Source organism: Ursus arctos, unplaced genomic scaffold (genome assembly GCF_023065955.2).
Source record: "Ursus arctos isolate Adak ecotype North America unplaced genomic scaffold, UrsArc2.0 scaffold_27, whole genome shotgun sequence".
NCBI lineage: Eukaryota > Metazoa > Chordata > Mammalia > Carnivora > Ursidae > Ursus > Ursus arctos.
The window spans coordinates 6695380-6713588 of NW_026622952.1; the positions used below are offsets into that span (position 1 = coordinate 6695380).

Genomic DNA, 18209 nt, shown 5'->3' on the forward strand with positions numbered 1-18209 from the left:
GAACCCAGTAAAAATGCAGATAAAACACTGTCTAGCTATAGAAACATAGCACTTCACTTCCAAAAATAAGTACTCTTTACTATAACAACAAAATGGCCCAAAACAAATGAGCAACCCCCCTTTATTCCATCACTAAATTTAGTTCGGTGGACATACCAGTGACTCCGCTATTAAAATGAACGTCAAAATTTCAAATTATGATAACCTGGAGCAAAAGTTCCATCTCCCGGTCTCTTTCCAAGTGACATTAACTCTACAAGCAAAAACCAAGCTCCATTTCTCAAAGCAGTTTAAACAAGAACACACCCTCGGCGCGCACTCAGACTCCAAGGCTTTCAGCCGACTCCCTGGGGTCAGAGTCGGTCCCAGAGAAGTCCCAAGAGAGTCTGGGGGACCCAGTTATGAGCGAGATGGGGGTGGGGCGCACTGCAAAATGCTCTGCCAAGCCGGAAAAGGAGGAAAAGGGACCAAGCAGGAGAACACTGCCAAGAAGGGTTTGGGGCGCCAGACCCCGAGTCTCGGGTCTGAGCACTGTCCACACACAGCTGGAGCGACTCCGCCTCCCAACCCCAGGTGCAGTCCCCGCCAGGCCCCTCCGCTCCGGCACCACAGGGTAACTCCGAGCGTCCCAGCCCTAGGAAACAGAAATCTCAGAGGTCCCTGGGGGGCGGACACCCACCTGGCCGAGCCCCACCGAGAACTGGGCCCACCAAGCCGAACAACAGCAGCCACTGGAGCCGGAGGACCCCAAAGGGCGAGCCAGCGCCCGATCCCATCGCGGCAGATTCCGCAGGTTCCACTCAACACTCGGTCGCCTCTGTCTCCGCCTGCTCCATCATTTCCCAGCCCTGCCGGGGCCCCAGAGCTGGCCGGGATGCGCGCGCCCGGGACGAACACGCGCTCTGCACTGACGCAACTCGGCTCTTGTCCGAGCTCGCTCCCGACATCGCGCTCCCTACGCTGACGTAGAGAAAAATCCAGTCGCCGGCGGGAGAAGGGGATTTCTGTCCCGGCCGCTAAAACCCTCACTAGCCTGCCCCGCCCACTGCCATTCATGCTCCGCCCCCTCTGCTTCCTCGCCCGCCTACTTTGGGCGTAGAAGGACCTGATTGGAGGAAGTACTAGGAGTAAAAGAAGATGGAGCGCGAGACCCAGAAGCGGAATTGAGGAGCAGAAATGAAGGGCAGCCCCGCCCCCTGCGCAGCCTTTTCTGATTGGTTTGAGAGCGTTGGGCGGAGCGTCGAGCTGCACGCCCATTGGCTGCTTGGTGGCGAGGAGTGAGGCTCCTCGGAGAGGCCTGACCAAACAGGGCTTGCTGGGGTCGGATGTGCGGGCCCGGGTTTGTGGTTGAGGTCGGGTCTCAGCCACTGGGCCCGGGAAGATGGTGCTGGGTGGTTGCCCGGTGAGTTACTTACTTCTGTGCGGCCAAGCGGCTTTGCTGCTGGGGAATCTACTTCTGCTGCACTGTGTCTCACGGAGCCACTCGCACAACGCTACCGCCGAGCCGGAGCTCACATCCGCTGGCGCCGCCCACCCAGAGGGCTCTGCCGGCGCTCCGAGCTGGGAATATGGCGACCCCCATTCTCCAGTCATCCTTTGCTCTTACTTGTAAGCTACCCAGTCATCGAGGCGGAGATGGAGATGGGGCCGGGGATATATGGGTGTTGGGGTGGGGGAAGGGAGGTTGCTTTTTTTTTTTCAGACCCTCTCCACCTGAGAACCTGATAGTCAACACGCGGAATGTAAATTTCATGACAGGTCTCACTCCTCTCACCCATGCAGGGGAAAACCTTGTGTGTCGGTGGCAGATCCTTTGGGATCCCGAAAGAGGAGAACTAGGGAGGAGTGACATCATATAGTCTCCGGAAGAAGGGTACGAGGTTGTGCCTTCTCTATCCTGCTCCCTTTAACGAAGGAGAATCCATCGTAGGTGCTAGTAATGAGGCACAAATGGAGTACATTACTTGTCCTTGCCTACAAGGCACTTTCTTCTAAAAAAGCAATATCCTAACCGTTGCAGAACCAAGTCATTTTTAACGTCTCTTTTTAGTCAATGAGAAAAGGCGTTTGGGAAATGCAAAGAGAACTGGGAATCCTTTGGCTTCAATTTTGCTCCCATTGCCTTGTGGCTCTTTGCTTGGAAAGAGAGAAAGCCATGGGAGAAGTAGAATCCATGTAGAAATAGGACCAGAAACACTCCCCTTCCCCAATAAAAGAATCATTTGGATGGATGGCTGTTTGACCTGCTTGCTGTTCTTCAATCTGACAGAAGCTCTTGCCTTGGGGAACAGTCAGAATTAAACCCTAGAAAACTTGAAGAAATGTCTCTTGCCTGTTTTGATTATATACATGTAAACAGCCATTTGCAAAAACCATATGAGAATGATGGTCGTGATCTTACTTGTGATTTACAGACCTGATGAATTTATAGAATGTGACGACCCAGTGGATCATGTTGGAAATGCAACTGCATCCCAGGAACTCGGTTATGGTTGTCTCAAGGTGGGTTTTTATTTTGTTTTGTAAGCAAACCTTTGCATAGAGAAATAGGACTGGCTAAATGCTGTTACAAAAAAGTATATGGGGTATGAAGTTACCTTTTTGTAGACTTCATTAGAGTGACTTACTGGAAGTTTCTAGCATGGCTAGCGTCAGTGACGTTCACAAGACATTTCGTTTCCTCAGGAAGAAGCAGCGTGTGCACAGACCAACCTGTCTTTGGCTCTCTGGGCTGAGATTGACTGATTTAAAGCTATTATGTCACCTCTTCATTATCCTTCAAGCGTGCACTTTCCTAAAAGAACAAAAGAAAGGCTTATGCACTTTTTAAAACTAATAATGGATTAGGCTGTATCTTTGTTACACATGCATTTGGGGCAAAGCTCCTTTTGCCAGTGATCTTCCTTTTCACGAGACAAGCAGTTTCTACCATGTCCTTAGGAAATACATGGGGTCTATCAGTAGCTGCCCTTGTAGGAGGTTATAGTATTCAAGGAGAAGCCTTTGGTGACAATGGCCTCTTGGGGTGGAAAGAAGCCATTCAGTTCCATTAATAACAACCTAGTTAGTCTCCCCAAAACCAGTGAAGTTCATGTACCTCCTCCTGATGCTGCATAATGCAAGTCAAGATTCAGTCGGGTATAAGAGAGTTATGGGAAGACATGGTCTGTACTAAATCAGAGACAGGAATAAACCTGAAAGTAATAAGACCCAAAAAGCAACTCTTACTGCAGTCTTACGTAAAGAAATATTTTCAGTACAATGAGATTTTCTTCTGTTGATAATTATCAATGAAGGTTTTGAAGGTTTGAGCTGGCATTGTATAGAGATCACTTACTTTTGCCCATTTTATTTTTTTTAAAGATTTATGTATTCATTTGAGAGGGAGAGAGAGCAAGAGCAGGGGGAGAAGTAGGCAGAGGGAGAGGGAGAGAATCTCAAGCAGACTCCCTAGTGAGCGCGGAGCCTGGACACAGGGCTCGATCCCATGACCCTGACACAGGACCTGAGCCGAAATCAAGAGTCAGCTGCTCAACCAAATGAGCTACCCAGGTGCCCCTACTTTTGCCCATTATAATTAAAAACTGAGTTGATCCTGTCAGGGCACTCAAACTGCGAATTTCCCCAGAAGTCCTAGAGGACCAGTACTCAGGCACCTGAATCCCAGGGAAGGTATGATTTCCAACTCCCTTCCCTTTGAGGAATGCACCAATGAAAATAATAGTGAAGTACTTACTAAGGTGCCAGTGGAGAATGTACAGCTGTGCTTTCTCTGCTAGAATTCAGGTACATAAATGCTAAGAGGTTCTGTTCTGAAATTTTTTTGCTGAAATATAAACGTATACAAAAATGTACTATAGATATCTGATAATCACACATTCACAACCTAAAAAAAGTTCTGAGTCAGATGATAATTCTGAGGTCTTTTCCTAATTATGTTCATTTATAATATATATAAAACAGACCTCTAATACACATTGAGTTTTTAAATACCCATTTCCAAATGCTCTATGTGCTGTCTTTCCTGTAAATATAGGATAATTAAAACTTTGTGTCCATCTATTCTAAATGGCATTTAATGAAGCTGATTATAAATTTTTTCACTATATTAAAGAAGCTAGTCACAAAAAAGAAAAAAAAGGAGTTTATTTAAAACAACATAGTTAGGGTGGAATAATTTAAAATCACTTGAATTACTAAATTCCTTGCTCTTGAACACAGCTTTACCCCAACTTTAGTATGATTATTGTCCTGAGTCACCACTTATTAATGAATATGAAGATCTATTTTGTGTAACTTGCTTTGGTAAGTTTGGGTTGTTTGTTTTGTTTTGGTTGTTATGCCACAGTTCGGTGGGCAGGCCTACAGTGACGTGGAACACACATCTGTCCAGTGCCGGGCCCTCGATGGGATTGAGTGTGCCAGTCCTAGGACCTTCCTACGGGAGAATAAACCTTGTATAAAGTAAGTGTTACTTTGAATGGAGTAGTTGGTACTTGGATAGGTAGAGCTATTTTCCTTGTCATCTCGTGATGTGACTTTTTCTTTTACCTTTAGTGTTAAAGGGGCAACATGATTACTGTGCATAATCCAAGGACAGGGGCGATGTGGTTATAAACAGAAAGGACACTGTTATGAGACCAGAGGCCATAAGTTCTGAATGTCTCTTTCATCAACTAGCTAAGTGTCTGTGGAAGCCCAGAGACTCTGTCTTCACCTACAAAATAAAGGAGTTGGACCAGAGTTTGGACCATCTAGCTCCAAAATTCCTATGATAGGCATAAATCCTGTGAAAATAGCCTTAATATTTGAGGAATAAAGGTTTTATTATGGAAAGTGTGGATCTCTGTCCTGGAAGATAATATCTTAAAGAATTAGGGTCATTTCTGTAAATTTTGCTGAAAGGCACAGAATGTATTTATATCATTTGCTAGTGGAGAGTCTGTGGTGTTTAGTGATGATATTAGAGCAACTGCAATTGAGTGTTATCGTAGTATGTAAGACCCAAGTCCTTATTGAAGAAACCTTATTTTTAATTGCCACAAAAGAAGGGTATACGGAGATGAGTGTTCATCTGAGGAGAGACGACAGCATTTCCTTAGAGAACTGCATTCAGAAGTGCAGCCTCAGGAAAGGAGCCTGAGTCAGGGAGGGATGCAGGCCCAGACTCTACTTCTCCCAGGATGCCTACAGAGCAAATGTGCTTGATTATTTCTTGTCCAATCCAACTCAGTATTCGTTCCTTTATGTCCTGGGTAGTACTCTTTTGAGAGCCTAGGCCAACTAGAGGTTTTCTTTTTTGGGGAGGATAAAAGGCCACAGAGGGACTGCTGCACCATCTTTTCGCTTATGTTAAATTCATTAATCAATAAGTTTTAATTTTCATGCGGTAAACATCTTCCTTCTCATTCCTTCTGTCTAGATATACAGGACACTACTTCATAACCACTTTACTGTACTCCTTCTTCCTGGGATGTTTCGGAGTGGACCGTTTCTGTCTGGGACACACTGGCACAGCAGTAGGGAAGCTGTTGACACTTGGAGGACTTGGGATTTGGTGGTTTGTTGACCTTATTTTGCTTATTACTGGAGGGCTGATGCCAAGCGATGGCAGCAATTGGTGCACTGTTTACTAAAAAGAGCTGTTGTCATGGCCCAGAGAGGCATGTCTTCTGAATTCATCTCTACAGGCTCAAAACTCTTCCTTAATATCAGACCTGACCATGACTTTTCCTCTTTGGAGGGAATGGGTATGGTTAGGAAGGATTCTTTGGACTCTGGGTTTGCAACCCAGATTTTACCTTGCAGACTAGAAATGACAAGCAAACAGTGTTTGGGAATCAAGTGTGTACCTTGCCTCCCATACAAAATATAAACGATAGTGACTAACTTATAAGTTGCAAAGGGGTTTCCATACTATATTTCTGTACATTGCTGTATCTTCAATACTTTGGAGCAAGTGAACCCAACAAGATGAGCAAAGTGAATATTTTTGGGTGCCTTTTGTGACCTTGAATCTTCGTGCAGAGGAGATCTGAAGCTGAACCAGTGAAAATCTTCAGCCCAAGTAAAATGGCCATGGATTTTAATACACACTGAAATTCTGACTTTCTGAATTTAAATTGCGGAATAAATTTTGCCAACCTGGAATACTGTTTGGTATTTTCAGTAGGTAGAGTGAGACTCAAAATTCTGTATATTTTGCTAAAAGCTAGGCATTTGAAATGAACCACTCTACTAATAAACCCTATTGTTACATCATTATTATGCTCCAGAGGCAGTATATGCAGTACAATAAAGTCTTCATTTCAATTATATTTTGAAAGCCCAACAATAATCAAATATATCTGGATTAAGCTATCCTCTTGGCTATCCTATCTAAAAATTAGTTATTTATGAGTTTAGAGAGCTATGTTGTAGGCTAGTAAAAAATATCTCCTACAACTAACTAACTAGAAAGCTATTCTTCACATTTATTTTAGATAAGGTGAAAAGCCTTATACCTTTGGGGGGAAAAAAACAAACAGATTCTTACTTAAAGGACAGAATTACTGAGTATTGGGTGGAGTTGGGAGGTGATTTATGGGGGCAAAAAGAACACATTCCGTCAAAATAGGCATGGTGCCAGAAGCTATCGCTGTGGGCTACCAGAGTCCGTTGTCAGGAAAAAGAGATGGCCGAGCTTTTGCATTCCCAAATCACTGGGAATAAGAGGAAATGTTCTGAATTATAAGTTCTGAGAAACTTAGTTCCCATCCTTTGCAATTTAAGTTGAAAAGAACTTTTAAATATGAAGTAAAAGGAGGACTTTGCAGACAAGTTGAACTAGGAGCCCGATATTCAGGATAAATTCTAGAAACAATCAAGGTAGAACTACTCAAAACGTAGTCTCCTAATCATTGACTTAGAGAACCAAGAATCACAGTTAAAATAACACTGGATATGCTATCATTATGAAGCAGCTTTTCTAAAAGTTTCAGCTTTATTATCCCTGATGAAAATGAACACTGTTCTTATATTATTAAATGGTTGGCGAATGTGTAAAAACTAAAACAGATTATTCTGTCTTGAAAATTCTGTACCACATTGACCTTAACCTTGTTTGTAACAGTAATAATTGGTAGATTCTTATTCATATGTCTATACTGTAACTATATAGCATTTTTTAAATTGTTGGAGGTCGTGAAGAAACTGGACCCCCTCCCCAGGAAAAAATGCACATAAACAAAATTTTGCATAGAATTTAAGGAGATGCCATATTAAAAAAAAAAAAAAATCCTAACTTGTAAGAGAAATCTGGAAAACAAATTAAAATCTTACCAAAGAAAATAAGATACTACTCTAAGCCATAAATCCTGCCTCATCTCACACTTTTCAAAAAATCTCCTTCAGGATATTCACAAACCCCATCAAAAGCTATTTTCTTTAAAAACACCAACACTTTGGCAGCTTTCAGACTCAAAATCACTAATGTTGCCAGGAGGATGAGCTTGGATGAAAAGGTCAAAGTCTGTAAGTTATTGAAGGATCTGTCCTATAGAAGAAGCCCTCTCCCAGTCAGAAAGCTTTTGGAGACCACTGCCAGGGTGGTCCTGAGAATCTCATCTTTCTCTGTGACAATCTGCGGTTGTCAGTTTGAATTTGACTTACAAATGATGTTCATCGTCCTCATCTACGAACCCTGGCCAAACGTGGTACAACCTGAAAAACTGATTGAGAAAGGCAGGGTTACGAAAAATTCTATTTCCTTTGCATTCTGGATTCAGGTTGTTTCTTCATATTTGGTAGGTCTGTTCGTGTGTGTGTGTGTGTGTGTGTGTGTGTGTACACGCTTGTGTTATATCCAGTTTGTGGCTATAGAGAAGTTTTAAAATCCACAAGTGTCCTTCTGTCAAGGTTAAATTAGAAACTGCTTGTTTTTCAGTTGTTTCCTGTGTTGAAATAAAATGTTATCAGCTTCCCAGACTTCCTGGCACCATGTCCTTCACTCGCTTTGGTAAGGCTTCTTAGCAACAGTAGAGCACCCCAATCTACTGGTCCCTAAGTGTGTGTGTATATGTGTATATCTGTATGTTTTAAAGCATTCATTTTTCTTAAGAAAGAAAGAGACCCTAAAACTTGCCATGTTTGGTACATCTTCAATACAAACCAGGTAATATAGCTTTGGTTTTGTTAGATGATTTCTCTTTAAAGCAAGATACTTAATTGATTATTTCAGGTGTGACTGTCAGAATCAAAATTTGACTTCCTCGAAGAACCATGATGGAAAGGGAATCATTGTCCTTAACAGCTTCAATAACATCGGTTGTGGTGGTAACAGGTTGCCCATTTATGCTGACAATTACATCGTGGTCTCTCAACCCAGAGCTGGGGGAAGGGGGAAAAAAGGACAATGAAACTCTAAGTTTTACTTGTGCCCATCTAGAATTTAATGTCTGTCTCTTATGGCACAATTTTGCTGTCATTTTTTTTTAAGATTTTATTTATTTATTTGAGAAAGAGATCACAAGCAGAGGGAGAGGCAGAGAGAGAAGCAGACTCTCCACTGAGCAGGGAGCCCAATGCGGGGACTCCATCCCAGGACCCTGGGATCATAACCTGAGCCGAAAGCAGACGTGTAACGAATGAGCCACCCGGGCGCCCTTATTTTGCTGTCATTAAATATACAAACCAGGAAACCAGAAATAGCCTTAGTCCTTTCAGATATGAGGGCTCTTACAAGATATGCTGGGAAATCACCTGGGGACAACAATCCTATTTACATTTATAAAATCAGTCTTCTAACAGGATCATGTGAAAAGTTTACTCCTCCAATATATTGGATTTGGTTGGGAACAGGGAATTTAGCTTTGGGTTTTTATCAGTCTCTGACCTCTGTAAGCCTCAAGCACACTCCTGGTCTTACCACCAAAGATGAGGAAGAACACAAGCAATATTTTTCCCCACACAGTTGTACTCTGATCAGTGGTTTTAACAACACAATTATTTGCCCCATCTCCATCGACAGCATGATAGCTCTGCTTCCAGTAAGTCAAAAACCAGTCACCCTTCCAAGTCTAAATATTTAAGGCTCTGGTTCTAGGCTCCTTTCCCCCAAAGTTGTGATTATATTCTGTCTCCAATATCTTTGCTTCACACAGAATATATATTTGAGAAACAAAAGCACCCCCAAATATGAAACACTCCAATAAATACATAGTCATGCTGATGATTTCTCTTAAAGTCAATAATGGGCTGAAGAGGGGCATCAAATTAAATGATTCAAGGAGACACCATTTTAAAGAAATGGGAAGCCAAAGGAAGGATGTGGGAGGATTACCAAGATATGTGGAATTTTCTTTTAAATAGAAATTTAAAGCAAGAGGATGTGAAGAGAAGTTTGAGGGCAAAGCTAAAAGCATGGAAAACCTTCAGAACAAGGACAGCTCAGGAGGATGACTGGGACAGTGCACAAAGAAGAAACTTAATCCACTGCAGTTCTGTGAGTAGAAAAAGAGAAGGAAACCCGCCAGTTATTACTGAGTGTAAACTACGCACCAGAATGAGGGAGCGAGTCTCAGCTAGGATAAATAACCTAACCCGTATCCCACAGCTTGGAAGGGACGAAACTAGGATTTGATCCTGGGTCTTTCAAAGGTGAAAACCCATCTTCCTGCTTTGCACTCTGCCTCTTAGAAACAAAAGCAGCAGCTACAAAACAGGATATCCAGGAGTTAAGCTAGATTCCACATCCCTGCTCTCTACTTCTATGTACCTCTCAAGTTAATTACCTCTCTGTAGCACAGCTGCTGTTTCTATAAAATAATGCCTATATCATAAGACGGGGGGCTCAAAAAAGTATTTAAAAAACTTGAAGTGATGCCTGACATATAGTAAGTGGTTAATAAGTGCCAGCTGTTCTTACTGTAATTGTTATTATTATTAGATTTAAGTGGATGAAGCCAGAAGTAATAGATTTCTGGCTAATCAGTGACTTCAAGCAAGCAGTAGTCCCACACTTTAATGTTCATCCAAGTCACCTGGAGATCTTGTTTAAAATCCAGATTATGATTCAGTGGTGGGGCCTGTCATTCTGCCTTTTTTTTCTTTTTTTTCTTTTTTTTTAAGATTTATATGAGAGACAGAGCACGTGCGAGCTGGGGGAGGGGCTGAGAGAGAGAGAAGCAGACTCTGCACAAGTGCAGACCCTGATGACAGTCTGGATCTCACAAACCCGAGACCATGACCTGAGCCTAATCAAGAGTCCGAGACTCAACCAGCTGAGCCACCCAGGCGCCCTTCATTCTGCATTTCTAAAAAAAAACAGCCCAGGTGATGCCAGTGCTTCTCATCTACAGGCCGCATTTTGAGTAGCAAGGACTAGGAGAACTGAAAGAAATAGCTTTGGCCTTGAACCAAAAGATAAAAATAAAGGAGTTGGGGGAGGGCAGGAAGCAAGAAAGTCGAGAAAAGCCTATGACAAGCCAAATTTAGTAACATGAGACCTAACATTTAGCTATTAACAGTTAGTACCCTATGGTTTCTTCCCCCTACCAAAAGAGTTGCCATAATATAAAAAGATAATTGAGCTCTTGAGAAACAAAAGTAGTGAGAGAGGTATACTGAAGAAGTATACGAGAGGGACCCAGGAGAATAACTGCAGGACAAGCCACCTCTTCCCTCAGTAGTTAGTATAAATATTTAAAAACAAGAGTAAAATCAGCTGGAGCGCTTCTTTGATGAGCTGTTTGTTGCTTTTTTAACATTCACTCATTTGGTGCTGGCCTCCGATATGGTCTTCCAGAGTACAAAGGAAAAAGTGCTTAAAGTACCTAAAATATGTTCTTAAACTTTTAGCCCTCTAAAATCTTCCTATTCTTAATAACTAAGTTATCAAAGGTAGATTCAGGAATTCCTAGCAAAATTAATTTAAACTTATGCTATTAACTCATCATGAATTCTCGAGCTACCAAAAAGCCATCCCCTTCCCAAACACAAGTACACAAGTCTAATTCAGCACTGTCCAATAGAAATGTAAGACAGGCCGTGCACGTAATTTTAAATTTTAAATTTTCTGGTAGCCACATTTTTAAAAACTTTAATTTTTAGAAATCTTTTAAAACTAGATGAAACTCATTTTAATAACATACCTATTTCAGTCAATATACGTATTATCGTTTGAACACATAATTTTTTAAATTATTAATAGGTATTTTAGACTGTTTCATCTGTCTTTGAAATCCACTAGAAACAACACACGCCTATTGTGCTACTCTACAATATTTTACACATGCAGTGATTAAAGTTAAAGGCAGTTCTTCTAAAACAAAAGGTATGTGTAATGGAAAAATCTTTTATATTGGTTGTCTCTGGTTTGTGGGGTTTTTTTTACTTAAATAAATTAAAATTAAATAAGATTCAGTTCCTCAGTCACACCTGCCCCATCTCAGTGTTCAACAGCCGTGTGTGGGTAGGGCCACTGTATTGAACGGTGCACATCTCGAGCTGACACACATTTACCATGGCATGCTAGCTGGGCCAAGGCCTGAGCTCTTACCTTTCAGCAGCCGTTCCTTGAATCACCTCATACACAAAAACCCCAGCACTCACATCAGGGAAATCGGGATCTTGCCTTTTCATCTCTTGAAGAAGGCTAAGAAAAGTGAGAAATGTTTTCCCAGAAGGTTAAGAAGCACAATGAATTCCTCACCTGAGCCCTGATCAAAGCCTCCAACTCAACAGGTACTCTTATGTGTTCTACCCAAGGTCCCAGGAGGCCAGTGAAGATTCCATCAAGCCGGTCACAGTTGTTCCTCCTTGGGGGTGGCCCGGTTCTCTACCAAAGCCCGGAACCACCGGACATGATAAAATATAGCCACAGTGAAAGAAGCTACCATGTGTACCACAAATACTGATGCAGGCGAAGCACAGAGACCTGCCCTGTGACAACGGGGCGCTACACCCACAAAAGTAGCCGGCTGTAGTCCACATGCTCTACATTCCCGTTAAGACCATCCAGCTATGCCTTTGGCTTCTGAGAAACAACCCAGACACATTGAAACCCATGCTTACTTCATAGTGAGAGGCAGCATTCGCAGACCGAGATACTTCTGTGAAAGAGACTTTCCTGGAAAGGAAAGTTATAGGGTGTTACTAACAACAAAACTGCTTTCCTTTTGGCAGAGCTTAAAAGACAGCAAGTCACGGAACATCCTTACTATTATTGTAACTGCCCTTTCAGGCTGTCAGCCATGAAAACGTGCTTCAGAGAACTTTTGGCACTAGCACAGACACTCCTCCCATCCACCTCCCATCTCCAGCCCATGGGTTTCCTTTCTGCCATAATTCACATACTTCTGGGTACACCACATGCCTGGCTTAGTGCCTAGTTCCCCCATATTGCCACCCAAACCACCATGATAAGAGCTGGCTACCAGTGACTCAGTATTCTACAGAATCCAAATGGCGGTCCCCAGAACAGATGGAGGACTCCTGAAAAACACCACAAAGAGGAGAAGAAAAAGTCCTAACTCCCCTTACCTTTCAACCGGCGCTCATGGAATTCTGCCAAGAACTGTCGAATTCGATCTGAGGGAATTGCGAAGGAGATTCCCGCGGTCACCTTCAACGTATTTATGCCAATCACATCACCATCCTGGCAAGGGAGGAGACATCATTCAGTCGCCAGGTCATGCAAACTGATCAGTACAAAACCAGGACCAGCAGAGGAGGGAGTGATGCTAGTCACTGAGGGTCAGAGCACAGAGAGGCTAGAGGAAAGGGAACTTCCACACAGAGCAGTGGATGTTACCTTACAGGACACACACTGTGGTAGGAAAGTGGGGGGAGCCTACCCATGCACAAATCCCTGCTGAGGACTTTTTTTTTTTTTTAAGTCCTGAGTTCATTTTTTCCTTCGTCAAATGATTTTAAAAGTGAACCACAGTTTGTATTTTGACACAGATAAGAGGCCAAGGAGTACTTGCCTTTTCTCCTCAAATGACACTAAAAATAAACATGGAAAAGGCAAAAAGCTGTTGGGTTTTCAGCAACACTTCAATGGAACTCTTCAGAATTAGCTAATGGACCTCAGAGAACAAAGCTCTATGAGGCCAAAGCTATGAAATGGGAAACACTTTCCTCTTCATGCACTTCATCACCCTTTAGCCTTTGTTGGGTAATGGGAAGGGTACAAAAGAGACTTCTCATATTAAAATACGTATCATAACTCGTAGGTCTGGAGTGTGGCCTGACAATCTGCATGTCACCCCAGCTCTAGTAAAGTCATTGTCTTTTTTTAAATTTTATTTATTTGAGAGAGAGTGAGAGATAGAGAGCGTGAGCACACACAGAGAGAGAGGGAGAAGCAGACTCCCCACCAATCAGGGAGCCCAACGAGGGGCTTGATCCCAGGACCCTGGGCTCATGACCTGAGCTGAAGACAGACACAACCGACTGAGCCCCGCAGGTGCCCCTAGTAAACTCATTGTCTACTAGAGAAAGCAGGCACGAGAAAATTACATGAGTAACATTACTGTGAGTAAATGAGTGCTCAGTAATTTCACATATAGTTCCTCCTCCAAAAAGCAAGTGTAATGTGTAAAGAACCAAAAACAAGCAGCCCAAAGGGACTCTGCATGATCAGACTGTGTGTCAAACAGCATTGCACTTTCTTATGTTTTCACAGGTATTTGAACTAGACACTCTCACATTTCCAGGAGAGATGCTGAATCACATTTAAGGATTAAATACATGACAGAGTGATGGATTCTCACTGTGGCTCTTCTCTGTCAGGACTAAAAACCCAAACAGACCACGTCATGGGGTTAGCATTTTGGGAGGAGGGACAGTTCTTCACATGCAACAGCAGGCAGTCTTCAAGGGAGACATTACGTAGCACAGTCGATCATCTGACATATATTTTAGTTTAGTCCCCAGGCTTTTGTTAACTACACGATGAAAACAGAAAGCATGGCAAAGAGATGTCAATAAGCGGAAGTCAACCCTGGCACCCTCAGCTGGATGAGCTCACGTGCCATGTGATAAAGGATGGTAAATCCACCAGAGATCTTAAATCTTTGCTAACCATTCACTTGAGATGCAATAATAGAAAAGCATCCTACCGCAAATCTCTACACAAGAGTGACACCCTACTCTGCATCGTCAGTCTTGCCAAGTTTGGAAGAGACATGAAACAGCAAGGAAAGTGGCCACTTACCAAGTTCACCAGAGGGCCCCCAGAATTGCCGTGCTGAAGACAGAATTCGAAAAAGTCATCAGTGCTTTTCTGCTTGTCATTTATACGTAGCTCCCAAAGAGGTTTACCAAAAGCAGCCTGCTCTGGTGAGTCCCCGTTCCCCTCAGGCAGGCAAAGCCGTGCCCCCGTCATCACCAACACTGAAGTCAGTGCAGGTAAAAGACAACAGCAAAAGGACCCCCCACCTTCTACAGCAGGGGTGACCTCTATGACAGACCCTAAGAGACTGCCCAATATCGTGGATGTCGACGATCACATCAACTGAACTCTAATAACATGGCATTCCATCCCTCCGGTGAGGATCTGACTGAACTCTGGACAGCCCCAACAGGCCAAAGGAAAAAAGAAGGCCTGACATCTTCTTCTCACTGTCTTGCCAGTACCTTGTGGGCTGAGGATGACCCTCCCAACTGACTTACATTAATTATGGCATCCGTCTGGATATAGTCCATGTCTGAATCCTTCAGCCCCAGCTCTCTGCCCCCTCGCTGTGTACTGCTGACAATTCCTGCGGTCACTGTGTTCTGCAGAGAAAACGGGCTGCCCAAGGCCACCACAAATTCTCCAGCCCGCAGGTCAGAGGACCTTCCCAGCAGCAATACAGGAAGGTCAGTCTGCACACAGCCAGGAGGGGTGGGAAGGACAGAGAGGTGAAGAACAAATCAAGAATAGAATCAACCAGTATTTGTGTACAACACACATATGACATGGTCTCTATCATTTGGGTACTTACAATCCAAGAATCCCTCACCACTCACATAGGTTCTACAAGTGCCTGATGCTTCTTTCTCAAATTCCAGCAACCACCAACCTCTCACTTGGTGAGATGACCAGGATGATCTCTAAAATCTAAAATTATTGCTTTGTAGAAATTACTGTAACTAAAGGACCAGTGAAGTCATTGATGAACATACACTGACATTAGCAACTTACTTAGCACTATACCAGCTCAAAATTTTACTTTTTTAAGATTTTTTAATTTATTTACTTGAGAGAGAGGGAAAGAGAGAGTGAGAGACAGCAAGCGGGGGGGGGGGGGGCAGAAAAAGAAGCAGACTCCCCACTGAGCAGGGAGCCCGACGTGGGCTCCACCCCAGGACCCTGAGATCATGACCTAAGCCGAAGGCAGATGTTTAAAGACTGAGCCACCCAGGCAGCCCCCGCCCCAGCTCAAAATTTTATAGTCAAAATTAAACCACAAACAGAAAGGAGATCACCCAGAACAGTGCTTCTCAAATTTTAATGTGCACACGAATCACCTGGGGATCTTATTAAAATGCAAATTCTGACTCAGTAGACCTGGGTGGGATCTGAGATCCTGTATTTTTAAAGAAATCTTTCTCAGATAATGTCAACGCTGCTGACGTGCAGACTAGCCTTTGTGTAGCAAGGACCTCAGAGCGTTCCTCGTTCCTCGGCAGCTCTGAATCCACTGCAATCATTCCTAGTATTGTAAGGCAAGCAGAGAAATGAGTTTCCCAGAAGCAGCATCTGTTGAAGAAGGAGGTAAAGGAGGCTGGATAGTTAACAGAAATTGTTAGGGCTATACAGATGGGCACAGAAGAAAATAAAAGTGAAAAACAGAGAAAAAGGACCCTAGAAAAGATCATATACCAGGTAAAAAAGATGTGGTGTGGGAATGGGGTGGAGAGGAAAATATCAGCAAATTGATGGAAATCCCCAGATGTACAGACTGATTTGGCCCTTGCATACTCACATTTGGTTCAATCTTAATCAGTGCAAGATCCAATTTATGGTCAATGTCCTTGACAGTGGCCTCATACTGGACCCCATTCTGGAGCTCCACCTGGATCCGCTGCTGGTTGGTGAGGACATGGGCATTGGTAACAATGAGCCCATCCTCAGACACTATGAACCCAGAGCCACTGGATGCAGGAATATCCTTGCCGCTAAGAGGTGACCTGTCCCAGCAAGACAACAGCATAAGCAGAGGGCAGGAAACTCAGGGGATCCATCACAGTTTGGGAACATGGAACCTCTCATTTATCAAATATACCTCCACCACAGTTTTCACATTTTACTATCCCGTCTGTGTTTTCCCTCTCTCCATGTATAACAGGACTCTGCATGTTCAGTGCCCTGGCCATCTCTTAGGAACACGACTGAGAGCTGATTCCAACTCTCCTTTTCCAGGGACGACCTCTCCCCTCCTTCTTCAGCGCTGGTCAGAGCAACCCTCTGCTTCAGAGAGGCCTAACCTAATCCTACTACTGCGCGCAAACGTGTACCTGGTGCCACGTTACTGAGGACCCAGGCAGGGCGGGAGTCGAAGTCTGGTTCCGGCTTAGGTTCCACTACTAACTGGTCTCGTGACATAGGATTTCCTTCCAGGCAAACGAGGAGCCTGAGCAAGATCACCATCAGGATGCCTTCTAGCTCTTACATCTGACCTTCAATTTTGTCCGTGGGAGATGAGAGAGAGAAACCCCAGACACCGACGTGCAGAGGAGCAGGCCAGATATGGAAGCCACAATCCCTACGCTTCCGCTCTTTGGCTAAACCACCCCGAACAGATTATTCAACCTGTATGAGCCGCGATTTCCTCACAGCGGGTCTTAACGACTAAATGATGCCTGGAAAGCGGTAGCTCTGGTTCCCGGAGCGGGCAGGCGCTCAGAAACAGTCCGCCAGGGTAGCTGGCGGCCTCCTCCTGCCTCCTTTACCTGCGGAACAGCTGCAAGTGAACCACAGACGGCGCCACCTTCTCCACCACCTCCGCGATGAAGTTGTACTTGCTTCTGAGTCGGCCCACACTCCTGGTCCCTGTGAAGAAATGCTCCATTCTTGGGGGCGGTAGGCGCCCCGCTGCCTGGCCGCATCAGGTGTCATACCCCAATTCTCCCGATCTCTCTTCTCCTCCTCTCTCCTCTCCCTCCCCTTCCTCTCTTCGGTCTCCCCTTCGTATTCACTGCCACCCCACAGGGATACGCCTTGGGGGAACCAGACTTGTCGTCCCAGGTGGAAAAGAAAGAGAGAAAAAAAGGGAAGACGGCATTCAACAGGCCTGGGGAGAAACCGCATGGGAAGTGGTAAGGAGACACCTAAGAAGGAAAGAAAACTGGGAACAAGGAGTTGAATCCGGAGGCAAAGGCGGGAAGAGACGGCGGCGAACCGCGCGACTGGGGCGCGCTGCCTGGGGGAGTTGCGAGTAACCGGAGCGCGCGCGCCCAGCGCTCACCTCGACCCGCGCAGTCGCCCTTCAGCACCGGCACGGCCGGGAGCGCGCCTCGGACGCGCGCGGCGCGGTTCTCGGCGCGCAGAGCGCACAGGCTGGGATAGGTGCGCCCGTCGCTGCCGCACACCGCCGCCCCCGCCGCCGGGCAGCCGCACGTGCCGACTCGGGCGCCGCCGACGCGCGGGGCGCTAAGCGGCGCGCGGCACTGCAGCCCCGGGGCGCATCGCCGGCCCCGCGCCCCGCCGCAGGCCTCGCCCTCGGCCGCCGCGCAAACGCGGCAGCAGCGGCAGCGATCGAGCACTGGCGTCGACCCAGCCGAGCAGGTGGGCAGCGGGGGGCAGCGCGTGGGCTCGCAGACCGCGGGACAGGGCAGCAGAGCCCTGGACCTCCTGGCCTTGACTCTGGGCACAGGCAGCGGGAGCAGCAGCCACAGCAGGAGGAGTTGTCCCAGCACAGCCGGCCGCAGCAGAGGTCTAGTCATCCTGCCCCCTTCCTTCTTCACTCTCCAATTACTTTGGACCCAACCGCTAAAATGAGCAACACTTTCTCCCGGCCAGGGTGCCGCCTCCGTCAACCCCCTGGGCTTTAAGGGGCAGAGCCTGGCAGACCTCTACACACATACACACACACACACACACACACACACACACACACGCGCGCGCACAGGCACACATCCTCCACCACCCGTCCCCGCCCCAGGACCAAGTCCACCCCCACGCAACGAAGAGAGGTCTCCAGCCTTGCCCTGTGCAGGCACCTTCCTCAGGAAGCCCAGAA

At 45.3% G+C, this 18209-nt stretch overlaps 3 protein-coding genes across 3 annotated transcripts in view; 1 reads left to right on the top strand and 2 right to left on the bottom strand.

Moving 5' to 3' along the window:
* Positions 1-1045, bottom strand: part of ADAM9 (ADAM metallopeptidase domain 9) — a 137160-nt gene extending 136115 nt beyond the window's left edge. Inside the window, exon 1 of the mRNA XM_026508297.4 lies at positions 680-1045. Within this exon, the coding sequence (XP_026364082.1) occupies positions 680-776 (97 nt within the window). The 5' untranslated portion in view covers positions 777-1045. The remainder of the gene's footprint in view (positions 1-679) is intronic.
* Positions 1046-1244: 199 nt separating this feature from the next.
* Positions 1245-7965, top strand: TM2D2 (TM2 domain containing 2). Its single transcript, XM_026508304.4, has 4 exons — positions 1245-1608; positions 2415-2502; positions 4349-4464; positions 5423-7965. The coding sequence occupies exons 1-4, from the start codon at positions 1382-1384 to the stop codon at positions 5634-5636; spliced, it is 645 nt and encodes a 214-aa protein (XP_026364089.1). The 5' UTR covers positions 1245-1381; the 3' UTR covers positions 5637-7965.
* HTRA4 (HtrA serine peptidase 4) lies at positions 5291-18022 on the bottom strand. The gene is made up of 9 exons (XM_026508302.4): positions 17436-18022; positions 16921-17020; positions 15954-16158; positions 14656-14850; positions 14198-14230; positions 12520-12634; positions 12052-12106; positions 11537-11632; positions 5291-8367 (listed from the first exon to the last, which is right to left on the bottom strand). Exons 1-9 carry the CDS (start codon positions 17911-17913, stop codon positions 8202-8204), a joined length of 1443 nt encoding a protein of 480 aa, XP_026364087.1. The 5' UTR covers positions 17914-18022; the 3' UTR covers positions 5291-8201.
* Between the last annotated feature and the right edge of the window lie 187 nt (positions 18023-18209).

What these genes read in the sequence shown, in the direction of transcription:
- HTRA4 (XM_026508302.4), bottom strand. Translation starts at nt 17,913, where the DNA reads ATGACTAGACCTCTGCTGCGGCCGGCTGTGCTGGGACAACTCCTCCTG. An exon ending in CACTTGCAGCTGTTCCGCAG is followed by an intron (nt 16,159 to 16,920) that starts GTAAAGGAGGCA and finishes TTGCTGGGACAG; the next exon opens with GTCACCTCTTAGCGGCAAGG. An exon ending in CAAGGAACGGCTGCTGAAAG is followed by an intron (nt 8,368 to 11,536) that starts GTAAGAGCTCAG and finishes CCCTTCCCCCAG; the next exon opens with CTCTGGGTTGAGAGACCACG.
- TM2D2 (XM_026508304.4), top strand. Translation starts at nt 1,382, where the DNA reads ATGGTGCTGGGTGGTTGCCCGGTGAGTTACTTACTTCTGTGCGGCCAA. An exon ending in TCGGTTATGGTTGTCTCAAG is followed by an intron (nt 2,503 to 4,348) that starts GTGGGTTTTTAT and finishes GTTATGCCACAG; the next exon opens with TTCGGTGGGCAGGCCTACAG. An exon ending in GAGAATAAACCTTGTATAAA is followed by an intron (nt 4,465 to 5,422) that starts GTAAGTGTTACT and finishes CCTTCTGTCTAG; the next exon opens with ATATACAGGACACTACTTCA.